This window comes from Sebastes umbrosus, chromosome 19 (genome assembly GCF_015220745.1).
Source record: "Sebastes umbrosus isolate fSebUmb1 chromosome 19, fSebUmb1.pri, whole genome shotgun sequence".
NCBI classification, from domain to species: Eukaryota; Metazoa; Chordata; class Actinopteri; order Perciformes; family Sebastidae; genus Sebastes; species Sebastes umbrosus.
The window spans coordinates 13,188,866-13,210,959 of record NC_051287.1 but is presented as its reverse complement, the minus strand read 5'-3'; the positions used below and the strand labels follow the sequence as shown (position 1 = coordinate 13,210,959).

The following is a 22,094-nucleotide window of genomic DNA, read 5'->3' as shown; positions in this document are numbered from 1 at the left end:
GACTTACTTATGACTTGCAAAACAATGACTTGGTTCACCTCCGGTACAACATTCACTGGGGCCACTTGTACATTTTGCAAATAATGCGTACATTAATTCAAGTGCCATTTTCAATGTAGGTCTTTTGCTTGTAATGGAGTATTTCTATTTTGCACTAGTACTGCAGTACCTTTCCCTTCCTGAGCAGACGTCTGATCTCCACTCTGTCCAGATGCCAGCCTGGGTTGACCCCGCGGTTGTCATGACCGATACGGATCTTTTCAATCACATCCCCCACATCTTCAAGCTGCACAGAGAGCAGAAAAACATCACTAAATGAATATTGTATCCAGTATTTACTATAGTAAATACACTGATGGTCTTGCTGTTCTTCACTGCCTCTTTTACTTATTTATCTATTTATGACTGTACACTGTTATTATACCTCAACAATAAACATGTCCTCAGCTCCCCTCTCAAAGTACATCCTCCTCTCCCTCTTGTTGACACACAGAGACTTCTGCTGGGTGCACACTGCATCTCGCCCGTACAGGACAATGAAGACATCTGCATCTGTTCCGGCTCCGAACACGTCACTCGTGGAAGTTTTAATCTCGTAAGGAACAACTAAAAAAATGAAAACAAATGAAAAAACATAACCAATTGTGTGCATCAAATGACAAATATCAGTGTGATGTGACCTAGGCTGTCATGCAGTGATGATTTACATGGTGTGTAATGCTCCGTCTGAAGAGAATTAGGGAAAAGGTCCCTGACGATGGCGCCGTCATCTTCCCCTTTATCCAGCCAACGACCGCAGGGGAAGTGCAGCTTCAGTCCCAGAGATGGGGCGTCAATCTCCACCCAGTCAAGGAACCAGCCTGCTGATCCTCCGCCTTAAACATTAACACAAATTATTGTGATCACACATGTAGACTAATTTTGTATGACTCACTGCACAGGCTGGGAAATCTGTCCTACTGTACCGCGGTTGTCGTGTCCAACGCGCAGCTTCTTCAGCGGTCCGATGTCCACGGCTTCCACAATGAACTCATCGATCATACCCCGCTCAAACTTATTCCTATGAGTCTTTGAAGCCTTCAGGTTAATTGTTCCTGCAGATGCACACATCATAAAGTAATTTAAAATACAAATGCACACAGATATAAATTCAGTATAGTCTGAAATATTACCTGTGTCATCCTTGGTGCCGTACAGGATCATAAAAACGTTAGCATCAGTTCCCGCATACTTTTTGTCACCAGTTTTTATCCTCATTGTGTAGGTTGTTGACATTGCTGTAATAATAAGAAACCAGAATAAATTAAATATTAGGCATTCTTGTGATTATTAAAAGCGTAATGTCTTCTCCAGAGGTCACTAAATAAACTTCAGTGGACATTTTACCCCCAAATAAGACCCTGGTCGGGGGTTGTACTTTCTGAAAGAACAGAAACTTTCAGGGTGTTTTTTTTCAACATGTTTTTTTGCAAACTGCAAGCTACAGAGTGTGTTTACCCCTGCAACCACCAGCAGCCCTCGTTCCATGTCATGTTCCTTTTTCAAATGTCAGCGGACTAATTTGCGAGCGGTGGAAACACAGACAACTATGGGCTGAAGGAACCTTTCAGCTCCTTGAAAAGTAGCTCCGAGGACTAAAATTACCGGGACCTTCTTGGTGGAAACCCAGCTTTTGATTCTTCAGCACAGTGTTTCTCTCTTTCTCAGGGCAGCCATAATGTTGCTTTCACCTTTCTGTTCCAGGCCAAGTGTGGCATCAGAGTCTTCCTCATCATCATCATCCCCTTTCTTCATAAAGGCCTCGTCCACAGGAACTAGCTCCCTGGCGAGCTGTCCATCATCCTCATCAATGGCCAGCCAGCGTTTACAGGGAAAAAAATACCTAAAACACAATATATGATAAATATATATTTTGTGCAGTGTACAGTCTGCATAGTAGCAATACAATAATCTATGTTTAGGACTGGCAAATGTTCTTGTGTCCAAAAAAATCAAATGGCCATCTCTATTTAGATTGATCCCAAGTCTCCACAGACAGGCTGTCGCTTAACCAGAATATTTCAGAGGAACCATTTGACACCACACGGTGGAGCTCTACAGACATTTTATGTGCAAAGCTTCTGCCTGGTATGCAGGATGATGCTGTTTTGTGAAAGCTGTTGCAATGATTTGGTGTCTAGAATGACTCAGCAAAGTGTGAATCATTTCTTATCTATGAAATAAATGATTAACTATATTTATTGTAATTAATTGGCTAAATTATTCAAGGGATTTGTGTGAAGATGCAGTTACACATCTGAATTTAAGTGCTAATGGATCTCTGCTGTCTCTCTAGCATCGTCATGGCTTACGTGGTGTCATCTTTGTTGTCTACGATTTCCACTCTGTCCAAAAACCAGCCGGCGCTGGCCTGACTGTTGTCATGTCGGATCCTCAGCTTCTTCAGGGTCCCCAAGTCGACCGCTGTGATGTTGAAAATGTCCTCCTGGGTCACACGAGAACAAACCAGCGACACAAGGGTCAAGAAATGTCACAGGTCTCAGCTTAGCAGAGAACCTCATTACTTATTTATCTGACCTGTATTTAACGTGCAAGGCAACTTAGATCCAAACATTGGTTTGACAATAGAGGCAGGAAAACAGTATCAATTATAGCAAACATGACCATGCAGCAGGTCAAACAAATACATCTACAATACATTATGAACAGTGGAAGAATGAAGCCTCTGTTTTCACCCTGATCCACTTGTTATAAGCTAAGTGTCTCATAATTAACAAACAGACATGAGAGGTATGAATCTTCTCATCTAATTCTCTTCAAGAAAGTGAATAAGCATATTTCCCAAAATGTCAAACAAAAGTTTATATTAATTCTCAGATTATCACAGAAAAAAATAATATCTAGCACATCTAGAACTGACAGAAACAAAGCTCACCTGGCCTTTCTCAAATTTGTTGAGGTTGTTTGCCTTCCTGAGCCGTCGCTCCCCCGTGTCGCCGGTCTCTCCGTAGACGTTGACGTAAACGTTGGCGTCAGTCCCAGCCCCCCACATAGTCCCAGTAAACACATGAACCTCATATGTGTTCACTGGGAGGAAAACACAGTTACAAAGTGCACATCATGACTGATATTTTAACGTTGCACTTGATTTACCTAAAGCAGTGGTTCCCAACCTGGGGTCTGGGCCCCCTGTATAAATGTATAAATAAAATCATAATAACACACTTACTGGATAATTATGCAAAAGTCTGTATATAAAACTATTTAAAATTATATATTTTTTTGCTACTTAGAAGCTAAATCTTACAAAATATTCTGCTTCAGTCCATATCTGTTGGCATTTAGCCTTTCAATAACATTTTCACTGCAGTCGAAAACCTATATGGGCTCAGCTTTTCTTAGATACAAGCAAGGGGGCTTCAAAGACAATAGGTTGAGAACCACTGACCTAATGCAACATTAATTCGAAATGTCCCAATGAAGGGGAAACACCCCAGTCAATATTATCGTTTATCATGCACTGGTCAATTTTGAGATTTTGGGCTATTTTACTTCCACAACATCCAAAGAAGAAAGAAGAAAACATCCAAACTACACATATGGATGTTTATTTTACTTCACTTTACATATTTGCGTCTGCAGATTTATCCTAAATTCACCAAAAGCTAGCAGATGATGCTTCATTTGCATATTCATAACATTTCAGAAAATTTGTAATACAAAAGAATATTGTCTTAATGTGAGTAATCAACTGGGGAAGTTTCATGTTGATAAATATTAGTTAGATTTTGTTACCCTATTCACCTGAAGTGTCTTGCAAAATGTATGAAATTTAACAATACATATCTTTAAAGGTTGTTTTCTCAAAATGAGTTTTTTCACTCAGACTCTGAACCAGAAATCTCCACTTCAGCAGCACTTACATCCGCCAAGCTTTCCAGTTTCATTACTACCTAGTATATTCAGAAGGTTTTTACTGAGGCTTTTGTTCATATATTATTCATAGCCTGAATTATATAACATGTTATGGCTGTTGACAGTATTTTCTGATTTATAGAGTGATAAAAATAGATGTAAAAATTCCCCTCAGTAAAACCTTCGACCCTAATATGTCAACAAAATGAAACAATATTTTTTAACCTCAAATGTTCATATTTCACATCACATTCATGCTCTACTTACCCTCCAGCTCTTCGTTGTCCTCAGTCAGCAGCTCAACCACAATCTCCCCATCCTCCTCATCCCTGGCCAGCCAGCGGTTACAGAGGAAATTAAACGCCTCCACCACTTCCTGCAGCTCCTCAATTATCTCCATCTCCACCTCTTCTTCTTTCTTCTTCTTCTTCTTGTCCTTCTTCTTGTCTTTCTTGGTGTCCTCCTTCTTCACCACCTCGATCTGCACCATAGCCATCGTCAGCCTCTTGATGTTCACCGTCTCCAGGAACCAGCCGTCGCCGATGCCTTTCCCGTCGTGGTAGATGCGTATCTTGTAGATCTTACCGACATCCTGAGCCTCAATCTGGTTTGTAGGTGTGAAACGGCGGTTAAAAGCAGGAACTTAAATCTCCTGCATACATTGACATAACAGGACACAGGCTTCATACACACCCTGAAGATCTCAGTGGTGCCACGTTCAAAATTGTTGGAGCGACTCTTGAGAGCGATGACTTCAGTTTTTCCTTCATCTCCGTAGATCTGACAGAAGACATTTGCGTTGGTGCCGCCTGCACGCACATCCCCTGTGACCACTGTTACTTCAAAGTTGATCACTGTTAGAGAAGAAGAGGCAGAGCAAATAATCACTGTTACTGTGTTTAAAATGATGAATTCTGACTGTACAGTACTTTCAATGTTGTTGTTATTTACATCGTTCGATTTCCAGGATCTCACTGGGATAGATCTCAACCTCCACTTTCCCATCAGCCTCGTCTTTGCAGAGCCAGCGGTGGCTCGGGAACATGTACTGCATTCCATGAACTGGCACAGAGATCTGCACGCTGTCCAGAAACCACCCGGCGCGCAAACCCTCATTGGTGTGACCAATCAGGAGACGGCTGATCTGTAAAAACGGAGGACATAAGATATACAGATAAACTGTGTTCTCTGTGAAGTGTTCTCATGTCTGAAGAACTTGCCTGTCCGATGTCAAAGGTGTCAATGGTAAAGATGTCGGTCTGTCCCGTCTCAAAGTAGTTCCTGAGGTCGTTGTCGGAGACTGCCAGTATCATCTTGCTAGTGTCACCCTTCTCACCGTACAGCTTGACAAACACCCTGGAGTCCGAGCTGGCCCCGTTCACACTGCCTGTCTTGATTGCTACGTGGTAGCTGACATCTTGGGAGGATGGACGGACGGGAATTAATGTAATTTACACAAGCATTAATACGATTTGTCGTCCTTTTTTTAGTTTGCTTAACCTATCCTTGGTTTAAAAGGATAGTCTGGGTGTTTTGAAGTGTGGTTGTATGAGGTACTTATCCATAGTCAGTGTATTACATACGGTAGATGGCGGTCAGCAGACAGGAGTTACCGCATGGCAGCAAAGCAATGTACTGCTGTGGACAGGGGCAGCAGGAAAATGTATTTTAGTCACCTAAAAGAAAGGCCCACCTAAATAAATGATCAGTTCAAATGTACGCTATATTTAGAATATTTTCACCACTTTACCTTGCCATCAGACAGCCCTTTCAGCTTAAACTGAAATTGATTCTTTTAGGTGGCTAAAATAAGATAAGCCCCGTCCAGAGCAGTACATTGCTTTGGTTACGTGCAGTAACTCCTGTCTGCTTCTCCAAACTGGGAGCGTACCAACCTTCATCTACTGTAGGTAATACACTGACTATGGATGATTACCTCATACAACCCAACTCCAAAACACCCAAACTATCCCTTTAAAATGTTATTTATTTACTCACTAAAGAGTTGCACGCCATCTCCAGCTGGGACTAACTCGCGGACGATCTGTCCATCATCTTCATTACGGTCCAACCACCTGAAGAAAAACAGACAAATTGAATCCTACAGCAGTAAACAAAGGATGAGATCAACTCTCCCACCGAACCTCCTAGAATATTTAAATGTGTGTAAAGTAGAATTTATAACTTATAAACATGGAAACATATTCAGTTTACACAAGGAATAAGGGAGAAAAGGTAAGACCCAAATATTAAAATACATTGGCTGGAGCTATGCATTATAACAATTGCATTTGTCAGGTCTTGCCAAGTTTATATTTAATGCATGAGCTTCCATTTCAAATCACATTTTCACATTTAACGTAGCCAAAGATTATTTATCATTGTGAGGAAATTAAATCACCATTAGCCTTCAGATTAATGTGATTAATCTGAAAAAGATCAAATAGAACATAACCACTTAAAGCAACACAAAACAAACAACTGTTCTACATTGTTTTGCATTGGAAGCTACCAAACCTTTCCCTTTTAACAGGACAGACAGACAGACAGAGATGTAACACTGCACCTCCGCCTTGCGGTTTGGCTCCAGTTACTGAAGGAGAGAGCTGGCTCACCACTGTGCATTTAGTTCCCATTTGTAGTGGCAAAGTCATCCATCAGCTGCCTAACTACTTAAACACTTGCCACTGGAGAACTAGAAAACGGAAGCGTGGCTGATTTATGAGGCTTCCAGCAGTTTGGTGTTTTGGTGGGTTAGACTTAAATAATTAAGAAGAAAATTTAACATTTATTTGTTTTATAGCCAAGAGCGAGATTAGAAGATCAAAACCACTCTCATATCTGTACAGTAAATAAGAAGCTACAGCCAGAAGCTTGGCATAAAGACTGGAGGCCTTCCTGCAAAAACACAATTTACCATTTTCCCCTATGTAGACATAAATGACTCATTCTAAGCCAACGAAAACACAATGATTCTTAGTTTCTGGTTATTATGCACGAATGAAAACATAGTTATTAATATTATTGATTTATTTCTGCAAATAGATCCCCCAAAATTTTACACACTGTTCCTTTAAGTCATGTGTAAAGTACTATTTCCTTGCCTGAAACAGGGGAAATCAATGGCCACAGACTCTGGCTGGCCCTCCTCCCGGACCAACACCTTATCGAGGAACCAACCACAGCCTCCACCGCGACCATCATGGCCGACACGTACTTTGCGCACCTGGCCCAAGGACACGGACTCGATGAGAAACTCATCGTGCTGAGGGAAGACAGAGAGAAAGCCAGTTAAAGGTGTTTGCAGTGCATTTCCCAGACTTATTTTGTTTGTATTAATAATGTACTTACATTGCCCTTTTCAAATTTGTTGACGTTGTTCTTGCTCATAAACATGAGTCTCTCCCCCGTGTCGCCCAGGTCACCGATAACGTTGAGGAAGACGCTGGCGTCGGTGCCACTGCCACCGACGTTGCCAGTGCAGATAGTAACACGATACTTTATTACTGAAAAACAGAGATGGACACACGTTATATTCCATGAATCACCTACATTCACACAGAGAATTGTGGGTATCCAGGAGCATATTTGTGTGCGTTTCTTACAGGGCAACGGCTCATCGATGAGCGCTCCGGTAGCTGGAAGCTCTCTGACGATCTCATTGTCGTCTTCGTTGATGTCCAACCAACGGCCACATTCAAAGGAATATTCCTCCATCGTCAGGGTTTTGAGCAAAGTGACCTGCAGAAAGTCAAAGCCACATGTGTCATCATCTTCATCTCTGGTTTATGATCGAACCTTCAGACAAATGAAGACTGAAGCTTTTTCAAAAAGCGTATAACTGAGAAAAGGTTTACTTTTTTTTTTCCTGCAAAACCATTTGAATTACAGCCTCATTTACACAGTGGTGGAAAGTAACTAAGTACTTTTACTCAAGTATTGTACAATTTTGAGGTCTGTGTACTTTACTTGAGCATTTCCATTTTATGCTACTTTATACTTCTAGTTCACTACATTTCAGAGGGAAATATTGTACTTTATACTCCACTACATTTATTTGACAGATACAGTTACTAGTTACAAAAAAACAATCAGTTTATTAAAATACTATTTGTTAAAAATCAAACCAGTGGCTGCTCTAGTTTGGCGCCCCAAATTTTTCAATAATTTCATTTAAATAACTGTTTGAATCCCAAAAAGATCAAATTCTCCAACATTTCACTAAAAATCAAAGATTAGATAAAAGTCCAAAGTCCAAAGTATTAATAGAATTTTGTGTAGCAGAACGATTTTAGCCACGGCTCCAGAGATAGCTTTGTCTGTCTGTCTGTCTGCCGGTCGTTGCACCACTTTGGTCGAGGCTGAAATATTTCAACAACTACTGGATGGATTTCCATGAAATGTTGCAGACATTCGTGTTTCCTAGACGGTGTATCCTAATGACTTTGTTGATCCCCTGACTCTTTCCTCTAGCGCCGCCATGAGGTTGACAGCTGTGGTTTTGAGTGAAATGTCTCAACAACTACTATCGGATCGATTGATGATAAATTTGGCGCATTAATTTCACTCTTAGGATGGATTTGAATCACTTTGGAGAACCTTTAATTTTCATGTAGTGCCAACGGCAGATCAAAACTTTCAATTTCAATTTTCTTTTCTACCTGATTAATCATCTCACGACCCGTCAGATTTATTTTATGACCCTGTGGAGTCTGACCCCAGGGTTGGGAACCACTGAACCAAACTACTGATGTAAAATGTAATATAATATAAATATAATAATGTATCATTCACAAAACAAGTACTTCTACTTTTGATATTTTACTTTACTTCAGAATGACTTTTACTTGTAATGGAGTACTTATACATTGTGGTATTGGTACTTTTACTTAGGTAAAAGATCTGAGTACTTCCTCCACCACTGCATTTACATATAGTCTCTCTTCTCTACTTCTGAGATCAGGTGCAACATTAAACTCTAAGTCAGTGTCTAATTTAGTGCCAAGAGGGGATTTAACAGCTTACACTGACACATCAGGCAGACAGATCGATGGGTCTCACCTTCGCTAAATGCCAGCCAGCAAATGGGTGTCTCTTCTCGTGCCAGATGCGCACTTTCAGCAGTTTTCCCATGTCTGGCATTTCAATCTACAGTGAAAATAACGACAGATACTTAAAACAATCTTAGGATCAGTGTGAGAAGTGGAAGAAGCTGTGATGTGCTCAGTTTAGCAGATGATACCATGAATTTATCAAGCTGGCCCTGTTCAAAACTGTCCGAGTTGTTTTCCAGTCTGATCTCATCAGACTTGCCCTTCTCTCCATAGATCTGCAGAAACACCTGGGCGTCTGTCCCTGCCCCCTTCACATCTGATGTCAAAATCCACAGGGACCATGGGTACTCTGGAGCAGAAGAAGAGTAATCAGAAGCCAACGTGTTTTCAGATTCAGATATAATTCAATAAAACGCAACTTCAATTGTGTGTTGGTATAGAGAAAATGAGTGATTTGCATTTTTTTCAACGAGGAGAGATCTGCCACCCACTCTTCTGTTTTTTCTGCCTGAGAGAGACCATCTCGTACAGCTCCCTCTCAATCAGTCCGTCCCCCTCGTCCTCGTCCAGCCACATCCCACACTGGAAAGTCTGCTCGATGCCCGTGAATGGACAGTATATTACCACCTAAAGGGGAAAACGGGTGCTTGGTGGGTGAATGACACTTTGAGAATCACTCTGTTACCAAAAACAGAGGTGCAGTACCTTTTCACAGTACCATCCAGCACCAACAGCCCCGTTGTCGTGCCCGATGGTCACCCTGCTGAGCGGGCTGATCAGGTCACAAATCTCCGCGTTGAAAATGTCGATGAGACCGCGCTCGAAAGCGCCACCCTCCAGGAATACTTTGCCGCTGTTCTTTAATCCCTTGGAGCCGTGCATGACGATGTGGATCTTGGAGTTGGTGCCTGCACCCCTCACATCCCCGGTCATCACTTGTACATTATATACGATTCCTAAGTAGATGCAGGGAAAAAAAGATGTAGATATAAACGGCTCATTCTAAGCTAACAAAAACACAACGATTCGTTACAAATATTATATTCCATTTCTGCTAATAGATCCCCGAAATGCTACACACTGGTTCTTTAAGTTTTATTTATTTTTCTGCCGTGATTTAGTGGCTTGTGTTGTCCTCACCCATTGGTTGCACGGATCCAACCAACACATCTCTCTGTATTTTGCCATCACATTCGTCCATGGCAAACCAACGATTAACTGGGAACTCGTACACTTCTTTATTCCCCATGTCATCAATCGCTACCTGGAGAGACATGTTAGAGTATTTTTATGCATGTGTGCACGTCTGTAAATATTATGCATGCACGTGTACCAGATTTAAACATGCCTTATCTAGAAACCATCCAGCCGATGAACCTCTGTTGTTGTGGCCGATGGTGATCTTCCTCAGCCTTCCCAGGTTTGGCGCCTCTATCGTAAACTTGTCCTCTGACCCGCGCTCAAAGTTGTCTTTGTCGCTGTCCAGCCGTCTCTCTCCTTTCATAATAAACAAAGCATTTTGGAACGGGAGTCAAACACATTGGAATCACAGTGAAGACGTAGCTACAGTCATTACTGTAATAATACATATACAATAGTATTTATCACGGCTATTGGTGTTAAATAAGAGCCTCTTGTGTCATCATCATCATTGTAAATTTAATATCTTTTGGACTCCGTGACGTCACCCAAAGGTTTCTGAAGTTGTGAAGCACAAAGTGTTCGGCTCCAGCCATCGCCTTCATGACAGTGACGACGCAGCCTAACTCCCGGCTAATCCAAAAATGGGCAAAGAGGTGGATCGTCGGTGGAGCTGAGGCGGGTGAGGCTGGGTGACGCAGCAGAGCAGACAGCTAGCTTTATTTCTGCTGTAAAGTCGGGCATTTTAACATGAGGGTCTATGGAGATTGACTCGCTTTTGGAGCCAGCCTTTGTGAAAAACAACAAAAAATCTCTACCTGTGTCACCATTCTCTCCAAAGATGTTTAGGAAGACATGAGCATCAGTTCCACTTCCCTTCATGTCAGCAGTGAAGACACTCACTATGTATTTATTTACTGCAAAACAGGAAATCAAGGATACAGTTATTTATATAAACAATGCAGAAAGGCTAACAGTAGAGCTGCTAGATTAACTAATCAATTAATCGGTTGGAGTAAAAACAAAAGTTACATTTCTCTGATTCCAGCTTCTTAAATGTGCATATTTTTCTGGTTTCTTTACTTCTCTATGTTGATGAGTTGTGGACAAAACAAGACATTCGAGGACGTCATCTTGGGATTTGGGAAACACTGATCGATTAATCGTGAAAATAATCGACAGATTAATGGACGATGACAATAATCCTTATTTGCAGCCCTATAGTTCACAGTGTAGTAAATGATGATTATCAGTATCTGTCAGAACCAATTTTCTAATTAGTAGCACTATTTAATCAGTATTAGTTGGACTTTTCTATTGTTATTAGGCAGGTAACTTACAAATCCACACTGAGATGGTTTCCAGGTTAAATATTCATAACAGTGTGTGTGTGCGCGTGTGTGTGTGTGTGTGTGAGTAACAGCCATCTTATTCTGACCACTCCCTCACAGCACAGTGCCCTCATGTCTTTATCTGAGCCTTGGCTTCACGGCGCTCTGCTTGACTGGCTGCAGGTGCTGAGATGTTAGATCACATTGCAACAGAGGACACATGGGCCGGTTTACCTGAGGATTATACTCTGTTGGAATTCAATTACAAAATGAAACCGTAGAGGCTCTCAGGCACCTTTGTGTACAAGTGGCCAGACACATTGTCGGGTTTCAACAAAAAGATGTTTTTCTGTTAATTTGTCGTGGCTATACATTTCTAATTTGGAAAAGAGTACCCGTCTAATAGTGCACCTTTTTTGTGTTGTTAAATCACTTCTTAAAACCCATTTTTATAGACTTGATTTGTATTTGTATTGTTTTATTTCTTTTATTTGTATTTATTTAATTGATATGATTTTATTGTTTCTATCTGTGTTTAAATTTTACCTTAGTTTTTTGTTTGGCTTTCTGTTGGCTTGTATCCTGCTTGCTTTGTCTGTCAAAGCACTTAGTAGGCTCTGTTTTTAAAAGTGGTATATAAATAAAGTTATTATTATTAATATATATTGATTCTAAGGAGACAGTGACATTAGCATAAGTATTAGAGATCTTGGTCTGACTGGTAAAGGTTATGTATATTGTATTTTATCTTAAACTGTAGTCTTTCGGGTGAAATGTTCAAACCCAGCGGTTGCTCTGCAATGTAGTGGAGGTATTTGGAATTTTAATCAACTGTTATTTCATTTCAACCTTTGTGAACCTTCGTGTCGGTCTGCTTTGTGTGCTGCATGTTTGTCCCAGAGTGACCTACATTTCGGGACGTCCATGGGGTTCATGCTGCCCAGCAGGTCCCTGACAAACAGGTTGTCAGCCTCCTCCCGACTCAGCCAGTTGTTGCAGGCGAAATAGAAGCGCAGATGGGGCCGGTTCATGTCGGTCACAACGACCCTGTCCAAGAACCAGCTGGCATTCATCCCCGTGTTGTCGTGCTCGATCCTGGGGAGTCATAGTGTGATATGAATTCACCCTGCAGGCAATCACAAATGAGTTTTCCATATCACATGCACCAATGCCTATTTCGTTTTTAGTTTGTTTGAATTTCTGCAGTGGTAAATACCAAACAATGGAGACTATTTTGTTGTTCAACTGTTTTCCAGGATGCGTAAGAACCCTGAAATTGTTTAGACATATTTGGATTAAACAACTTTTAAAGCACAAGAGACACCATGTGATTCACACACAAATGTTCCTGAGCTGGATTCAAACCAGATTTGATATTCATTAGATTTGTTGTTGCAAAAATAATTTCGGAGTAGTTTGATGCCAAAAATGGGCTTCTGCCAGCATTCAGACAATAAAGAGAGAAAAACGGCCAAACAGGAGAATAATAGAAGCTTGCCAGCTCTCGCACAATTAATCCGGACAGTTCCAAGAGTACCAGCTGTGCTTGGACCCCTAATAATGCACTCAATTTATGAGTAACTGCTCTATCAAATGTAGACATACAAGCATTTATATTGAGCCTATAACTTCCGGGCCTGTGTCTAATTTGTTTGAGGATCACTGCTGTTTATAGTAGAAAAGTCTCCAGTACTATCCAGCATTAGAAATGGTCCGTTTTTAGGTTAGTAGTCTGAATTGCACTTGAGGAGTGAACAGCCTTGGTATCCCCTTGTCTGATTTTATAACATCTAGCTACTACTACATTGTTGAAATAGAATTTGAGTAAATGGAGAGCAGTGGTGGAAAGCAGATTTACTCGGTGGAATGTACATTTACTATGATTCAGATTAATAAAATATAAATCAACTAATAAATCTAATAAATGATGATGTATTATTATAGATTAAGCTAACGCATCAGTATATAAAATAATAAAAAATAGTCCACCTTTAGCAGCTACAACATTAATGTGATGAACACATTAATGCATCAATTATAATCCAGTTATATAATATATATTATTCTAAAATGGGCCATTCTGCATAATTAATACTTTTACATTTGGTGCTTACTTGTAACACAGTATTTTTACACTGTAGTATTGCTACTTTTTACTGAAGTAAAAGATCTGAGTACTTCTTCCACCCCTGATGAATAGATTCACGCTCTTCTGGCATCGTTGACAACAATATTGTAGAAGCAATCTTAATCTTGGATGCAGTAGTTTGACAATCGCAACTCAAGGTCTACTCCATTTCTGGAATCTTGATCAGTAGATGTAGTTTGCTCAGTTATCATGGAGATGGTCAGCAGTATCAGTTGTAAAAGAGCAAAAAAAATGCTAGAAATTGTACTTTGAGTTGGGATTGTTTTGACAAAACATTATAAAACATGCTGGGGGGGGAAAGCAACACTTCCATAGTTCTGAATTTTCTGAAGAATCTCTACTTTTTGCAATATTTGACTAACTGTATCCTGCCGCCTCGTTTCACTGTTCATGTGTGGCGGCTGTTATGTAACTCAGCCTCCTCTGGAGTAAGACACTAACTCCCAACAGATGGGGCTTAACCTTCTGTCACTGGGTGAAATCCTTTGATGGCCAGCGCCACAGCTGGAAAATAAGTGAGAAATGTTCCTGTGTGATCCTCTCTGTAAGCTGCTGTTATCCTGCGCGAGGTATACTCAAGCATAAACCGTGATGTTGTCAGTGACCCGTAGCTGTGTATTCTGGGTATATAATGTAGTATATATATTTTTATATGAGTTAACACAAATCACAGTAAGCGCTGTGGGCTCTTCTGTCACATTACATCTGCTGTACAGTACCTCAGCTTCTTGATAGGCCCCACGTTGTGTGTTTTGACACGGAAAACATCCGTCTTATTCTTCTCAAATGCAGTTCTGCTTCTGTAAATTGAGGAAAAATGGAAAATGTGAGAATTTGGGAGAGTATGTATGTGGAGTGTATGTGTGTGTGTGAGACAAAGAAAGAGAGAGATGCTCTATTTGGGGTTGAAGAAACACAGTCAACTGAACTGAACTCTAGGACAGTAAATTACATCTCCTGACTGATTCGGCTTAGGGAACTCTGATGGTCTCATGGCAGTTGTATAATGTAAAACCTCCCGAGGTTCGGCCATTTCAACGCTCTCCTCCTACTCACGTACTTCTACCCCTCACAGAGCCGAGCTGTGTGCAAAGAGGACCCCCCTCTGCCAACCACAGCGAATCAGACACCTTCTTTTTCCATTAACAGAGAATACCTGCCTTTGTCTCTGACCCACATCTCCATCTGTTCTCATCTCCCTGCAATATTCAAACCACAGGCAATGCCAAAGCGCGCATAATTAAAGTGGACGGTGTTTATAAAAAAGCTGCCAACAATTAAAAATACTCCATATAAATACATGCCCTCATTCTCTGTTTCCGTGTGAAATCACCTGTAAGACACTGATGGGGAGAGATTGATTATGTGGAAAAGCAAACCCAACGCAAACTTTGGAATTCATGCAATTTGAATTTGTTATAATCACAATGAATTTCCAAAGAGTTGCATTTTTAATCTGCTCCGATCTGCAATCGGGCAAATATATTTATAGACATAGAAACCCTCCCTTACCTGTATCATGTTATAAAGTTTTAATCATTACACAATACAGGCAGGACCTAATATATATCGGAGTAAGGTGAAACTCCTAACTATGCAATATGTTTATTATAAGCGACTCATCAACATCCATGTATGGTATTTCTGCTGAGTAACACTATGGCCACGCAGCATGGAGATACTGAATACATAGCATGTTGATGCTGTCGGACGTGGTTGAAAGAGACCACCACAAGGTGTGGATGACATGGTCCAGTGTGGCTTTCAATAAGTTGGTATATCCTATACGCTGGACAGGTAAGCCTATCTGTCAATGAATGTGTGCAGAGATAAAGGGAGCCTGCTGCTGATAAGATCCCCTGAGAGTCATTTGATCATCCACAGAAATGACATCGTGGTCTTCTTTCATTTGCATCTGAATGGAAAAGAAGACCGGCCATGTCACATAGTTCCTCCTTACTCCAGATATTCTGTGTCCGACGTTTTGAACGACTGTATAGAGGAGAGATTCCTGCACCGCAACCGAGCCTTCATGAACATGCTCTGACATCAACGGATTTTTTACGTTTCAGGTTAATGCCGTTTTTGACAAACAGGTCATGATTCATGGGCTCCACGGGATGCTGAGCAGGAATGCCCCCCCATACAGTGTTATATACACAATACAACTCAACACAAGGACAGAATCATAACCATCCTTTAGCAGACTGATTAGAAAATACCTCTTTTCTGTGCTGAAGGATCAGAAAGGAATAGACAAGGTTAAAAGTTAACAGCTGACATTGAAAAAGTATTAAACTACATAAGCTTATTAATTATATAAACTGAAACAGAATCCAATTGACTCTAAGCGACACATAAAACCTGATATGATAAGTGAAATAAAAAGTCAGAGCAGAGTGAGTCACTGAGACCTGATTTAGACCCAACTCCAATCCAGCCCCTACACCCTCTCCCTACCCACTCCCACTCAGTTTGTGCGTTCACGTGGAAGGTCCGCCATATTTAGTGACATCCCAAACAAATTAGCGAGGCGTGGAAGTGGGTTATGAAACCCTTTAACTGCAGGTCTGCAACGACGCCGACCATCAGCCCTTAATGGCGACGTAAAACGCTGTTTTGTGTTCGTCATGAAACACGCTTTGTACAAAAATGTAAGTTACACGCGACTACCGGTACAAACAAAAAAATGACAGCTCAAACTAAAATTTACATTTAATATTGTCATACAGATGTTACAAACTTAAAGGGTATGTTGTATACAGGATCAAATATACCCTTGTCTAGTCTCCCTCTGTCACAGAGTGGGAGGGTGTAGTGGCCGGATTGAAACTGGGCCTTAGAGTCTTACATATTTAATCAAAGCATGTTATAACTCAATGACATCAACACAAACCCTTTTTCAACTCACTTGCTCGCCAGGTGAACCTTGGGCGTGACGCCAAAGTCTCCAAAAAGGGTGACAAACACATTAGCATCTGTCCCGGCTCCCTTTACATCACCAGTAATAGTGACCACCTCATACACTGAAAGAGGGAGGAGAGTGGAGATTAGACAGAGAAAGGAGAGAAGGAAACATTTGCCCCATTGCCCACGTTGCAATAAACATCACAAGTCTGAAATAATGAGAGCACGTACAGGGAATAAATTCTACGAGGTCTAACAAGGACTTAGTAAAGGTTGGATAAAAGGACAAACACAAAGTCACATCCTCAGACAGTGTCCAATAATCTATAAACATTAGGGAGCGTTATGTTTCCTTCCATGCACCGATGCCAGGGAATTCAATGCGGCGAATCTGCAGCGAATCCATGTCTGGTGTGATACACCAGCCAAGCCTCTCTCACATTTCACAAATGTGTCTCGTCGTCTGATCAAGCCACTGAGTTGACGGGAAGGTAAACAGGATGAAACTCAAGTTTGTGTCATTTAAGGTATTTGAGAAGAGTGGACACACACATATCTGAGGTCACAGCCTATTTACACATTTGGATGTCAATGTTGCTCTGACGGTCCAGACTGAAATGTCTCAACATCTACTGGATGCATTGCCATGATATTTGGTTGAGACATTGATGGTTCCCAGAGGATGAAGCCATACTGACTTTGTTGATCCGCTGACTTTTCCTCGAGTGCCATATTTGTGTTTGTTATTGAAATATCTCAACAACTATTGGAAGGATTGTCAGGAAATTGGGCAAAGGCATTCAATTTGTGTATTTTATAGTTTAATTACTTTGGTTTATGACTACATACCTGCAAAACTAATGACATTCCCATTAGCCTCAGCTATACTTTGTGTTTAGTGCCAATTGGCTAATGTTAGCATGCTAAAATAACTAAGATGGGGAACATATTACTATAACTTTTAGGACCTAATGATTTAAATAAGGGCTATTCAAGTGTTCAAAAAAAATTATCCGCTGAGTTACAGATGTCTTTTTCCCAATGTAGGTCTATGGGAAAAAGTATTTTTGGGCCCAATGGCATCATGTGACGACATGGAAGTTGTTGTAGTACCGCCATTTGGCCACTATGAAAATTGGGGCTCAACAACCGGCGCTCTTCCGCGGGGCTTGATGTACAGCCTCAGAGCTGCTAGCATGGCTTCAGACTTAGGCTACGTTCCAAATTGCATACTTTTTCTTTTTACTTTTAGTACATACTGCAGCTGCCCTCACAAAGTACGTACTGTTGCATGCAGTATGCATACAATTGGGACGTACTACTTCGTCATAACAGTGTGCCTAGAACTTTGACCCTCTTTGGATTGTGGTCAGTATAGCCAGAAAAGCATGCTGGCTTGCATACTGCAAAATGCGACCAAATGTAGTAGGACCTGGTATTTTTGGCATACTGCATTTGGCATACTATGTATTGGTACTATATCTTTTTTTCTAGTCTTATAAGATGATGTGGGTAGCCTATGCATGTGGCTGTTTTTACTTACAAACATGCACCGTGGTCTGTATATAATCACATTGTGTGAGTCGCTATTCACTCAACTTTTGTCACCATGAATCCAATGAGCTGATTACTTCCATTTCCCAACACACACATACAAAGAATCTGTATTTCTTTGGAGAGGATTTTGAAAGTAACACCTGTGAAACAGTCTGTGTTTAAGTTACCGTAACAACATTAAATCTTCAGTAGGAGATTAGTCAGCGATTGGCTGTTGCCGTGACAATAGCTGGGCCTATACAGTGGTAATTCTATAGTCCTGCTGCATTACTGCACGCAAGTGCAAACTCCTCTCTCCTGTGGTGTTGTAAGATAGACTGGAAGGTATGGGACACTGTCTAGGGAGAATAAAGTGGTGTCCAGTCTGAACAGGTGTAGACTGAAAAGTTAGTGTGGATTGAAGGAGTAAATATGTTGGAATAATTTTAGATTCATTAAAAACATCCATCAAGGAATGCATAAAGAAAGTAGAAGTAGAGGATAAATTGAGACATGCAGAAGAAGCAGAGACAGACAGATTACCTAAAAACATCCAGGAGAGGAGGAGAGGAGAGGCAGAGACCTGATAAAGACCAATTTGACCAAAGTCGATCCGATAGGGACATGGATATCTAATTAACAGTGAACAGAGCTATTAAAGCCGGATTAAAGAGAAAGAGAGACACCTGATAAAATCAGATTGACACTGAGCCTCGATTAACTCCTTGGTGAGCCAGTGAAGTAAGAAAGACCTGTACACAGCAGGCATGCATCACTGCTACTGATGCTAAATAATGATACTCCTTTCATAATCTGCACAAAGATCAGAAGCTGAAAGCACATTCGCTTTAGTCAGCTACTTAATGGTAGCAATTATCTGGCAGTCAAAATGCTAGAAAATACACCGAAATGTCACATTTACAGCACTCTCTCTGTCAACATGATGGGGGAAAAGACATAAAAAAAGCTTTTAAGTTCAGATGGTTTTATGTGCAATTTTCTCATTCAAAACACATTTGAATACAGCTGAGTGCTGCACTCTCCAAACGGTCCTCTATGGTAACCTTGTGTCATAAGAGGTCTCATAATATGTTTCCCAAGAAAAAACTTTGATGCCAGAGATGTTTGCTTTAGTTCCTCCGTTTAGGCAAAAAAAGCACTTTGGTTAAGATTAAGGAAAGAGTGTGGTTTCGGTTTAATGTTAATGCTGAAGACACATCCTGTCTCGTGCTTCAACTCAAGGTTGACTCCTTCAATATTAGACCACAATCTTTCTCTAACCGTAGGCAAACCATAAAAATCGACATCATCATAGCATAGTAGCAATGAGTGGATATTCTATTGCAAGAGCAGATATTGTCAGAAAAACAAATAGAATAGAAAAGTTGGGACCATTTTTTAGATACGAAGAGTATGAACATTTTGCGACTTTGCTGATTAAAAACATTTCCTTATTATGTTATGTTATCAAGTGGGATTATGTTTCTCTCGAAAAACATTTACTGTTGCAAATTAGTAGTATAAATGCATAATTTATTTATGGGCATGCTTTGAGCGTGGAGTCTAACAGAATAGTCTAAACTCAAAGGTCCACTGACTGGCTTTTGCAGGGGCTTTCAACTGCGAAATGCTTTTGAAAGATCAGGAAAAGGTAGACATTTGAGTTAAAAGCAGGGTCGGTGATCTTGAGAAACTAGCAAGAGTACACTCGATTTTAAAAAATGATCCAACTGAAAAACCGAGCCCAGTGTTGCCACGTCTTTTCCAATGAAAATAGCTAGCAGCACTAGCTCCAAAAGTCTAGCGAGCAAGTCTAGCGAGAAAGTCACCAAGAATCAATACTGACAGTACGTCTCTTCAGGCCTCCCTCCAAATCCATAAATTATCATAATGAACGTAAACAACCAACATGGCTGTTGATAGTATTCACAGCTGTCGAGTTAGCAGCTTGTGGAATGACTCTGGTGACGCGCAATGAGTGGACGGGCAGAGTGCACACAGGCAGGCGGGTTTATTACAGTCCTGCGACCACCACAGATACCGCATTTTTTTCTTTTTTTGTCAGAGCATTTGATTTATTAATTGCTGTCGAGATGAAATGGGAATTTCAACTAATATAACAATTTTTTTTTCTAAAATCTTAACCAACCCTACCTTTAAGATTTTTAATTTTTCATAGGATGATTATGTAACTCCTACACAACTGAGTTGCTCAGAACCAATGTGACATTAAAGTTACTTTAGTAAAAATAATTTAGTATTTACCAGGTTTGTCTTTTCTATTCTACTCAATATTGTCACGTAAACAAATAGGTGTCAAGATGTTCATCATTCAGGTTGTTATATCTTATTTTACTTATACAATTAATCATCCGGTGGTCTCCCTACTCCTAACCAAACAAAGATAAACTATTTTGCAGCCTCCTGCAGGATCTAGTTCCCCCCTGTGTGAAAACCTCTGATGTGCTTTAAGACAGCTCCTCTGGCTCCCGGCCCTGCCTCTGGCCGCCGGTGGTTCTCCCAGCCCCGGAGACTGGGACGGCACCCAGCACCTGTCTGCCCCCGAGCTTCTGTTTGGCTCCATTCATGTGGAACATAACTGAGCTTTCACCCAAGAACAATCACAGAGGGATTCCCCCGGGGTGCTGCTGCTCCGAGCTCAAGGGAACCTGTATTCAAGACTTGACCAGTTGGGACACTCCAACAGGTAAATACATACGTCAAGTCACTGAGACTGTAATACAACATGTGTGTGCTCTACAATGTCATATCCTTACCTTTCTTTTTGTAGTACTCATCCTCGTATCCATCAGATGAGTCTGTGTGGTAGTCCAGCAGCTCTTTCTGGTACATCGCACCATAGTCCACCTGTTTATTTTTGGATTTTTTCCCCTTTTTCTTTTTATCTTCGTCACTGTCCGCCGATCCTTTCTTTGCCTTCTTCTTTTTCTTTTTCTTTGAGTCCTCCTCCTCTTCCTGCTCCTCAATCAAAGGCTCCTCATCATCATCGTGAGACTTCTTCTTCTTCTTTCCATCTTTCGACTTCTTATCCTTGGATCCCATCTCCTCCTCTTCCTCTGGATTCTCTGTGGAGGATTTCTTCTTCTTTTTCTTCTTTTCCTCCTTCGCTCCCTCAGTCACTTCCTCTTTGAGCTTCTCTGATTTATCCTTTTTTGAATTGGTCGTGGGGTCATTGTTGTTCTGTTCACCCTCCTCTGCTTCATTTTCAATCACAGCACCAGCATCATCATCTGGTTTCTTTTTCTTCTTCTTCTCTTTTACTTTGTCACCCTCTTTTTTCTTCTTCTCTTTCTCTGGGGCCTCCTGATTCTCAGAGCTCTCTGCGCTCTTGTGTTTCTTCCGACTTTTATCTCCTTTTGTGGTGTCCCCCCGGGTTACACCATCACTCCTCTCCTTTAATTTTGGCTCTCTTTCCTCCACTTCGTCATCGACCTCTTCGGTTTCTTCTGAAGCTGTGGATTTTTTCTGTTTCGACGGCATCTTTTATTCATCCACTTCCCTGGCCTTTAGTTTCGTAAGTGCTGCCTTGAGTTTCTAATGGTGTAAGACAATTCATTTGACCCTTGGCTGCAGAGAGGTTGTGGGATCGTGGGGTTCAGAGCAGCGTGGGTGTGTGCTGCTGCAGGTAGACAGACTCAGGACACGCAGAGGATGCAATGGCTACCTGGACGTCTCCTACCTGGGCAGTATATGGCCATATGACTAACACACACTACTCATGAAAAATTACTGTCACCTCAGCACTCACGTGACCCACGGGAGAAAGCCCTGTGAAAAAGGAGCCTTGCACAGAGAACTTATCCTCTCTGCCACGGCACTCTCCATTATTCATGGTGTTAGGATCGCTTTACGTGCCGGGGGCGTCTCGCTTTTACCTGCAGTCACACGCACACAGACAGATAGACAGACAGACACATGCATTAACACATACACAAACTCACCCTCCCTTACAACTACTCCTCTCTGTTTATTCTGATAGAACAAAGTGTACCAATGTGTATAAATCACATTTAAATAAAAGAAACGCATGACTGGCAACAT

The 22,094-nt window shown here is 41.1% G+C and overlaps 1 protein-coding gene across 1 annotated transcript in view; it reads right to left on the bottom strand.

Annotated features, from left to right (window-relative positions):
• Positions 1-21,533, bottom strand: part of LOC119478064 (lipoxygenase homology domain-containing protein 1-like) — a 33,474-nt gene extending 11,941 nt beyond the window's left edge. Inside the window, 27 exon segments of the mRNA XM_037752468.1 lie at positions 170-286; positions 425-606; positions 708-875; positions 966-1,094; positions 1,173-1,277; positions 1,731-1,882; positions 2,352-2,485; positions 2,936-3,087; positions 4,183-4,519; positions 4,609-4,769; positions 4,867-5,059; positions 5,136-5,332; positions 5,914-5,990; positions 7,020-7,180; positions 7,267-7,421; positions 7,521-7,656; positions 8,977-9,063; positions 9,158-9,318; positions 9,461-9,596; positions 9,675-9,925; positions 10,110-10,233; positions 10,318-10,466; positions 10,928-11,026; positions 12,351-12,535; positions 14,309-14,389; positions 16,501-16,615; positions 20,810-21,533. Coding sequence (XP_037608396.1) covers positions 170-286; positions 425-606; positions 708-875; positions 966-1,094; positions 1,173-1,277; positions 1,731-1,882; positions 2,352-2,485; positions 2,936-3,087; positions 4,183-4,519; positions 4,609-4,769; positions 4,867-5,059; positions 5,136-5,332; positions 5,914-5,990; positions 7,020-7,180; positions 7,267-7,421; positions 7,521-7,656; positions 8,977-9,063; positions 9,158-9,318; positions 9,461-9,596; positions 9,675-9,925; positions 10,110-10,233; positions 10,318-10,466; positions 10,928-11,026; positions 12,351-12,535; positions 14,309-14,389; positions 16,501-16,615; positions 20,810-21,533 — 4,668 coding nt within the window.
• Between the last annotated feature and the right edge of the window lie 561 nt (positions 21,534-22,094).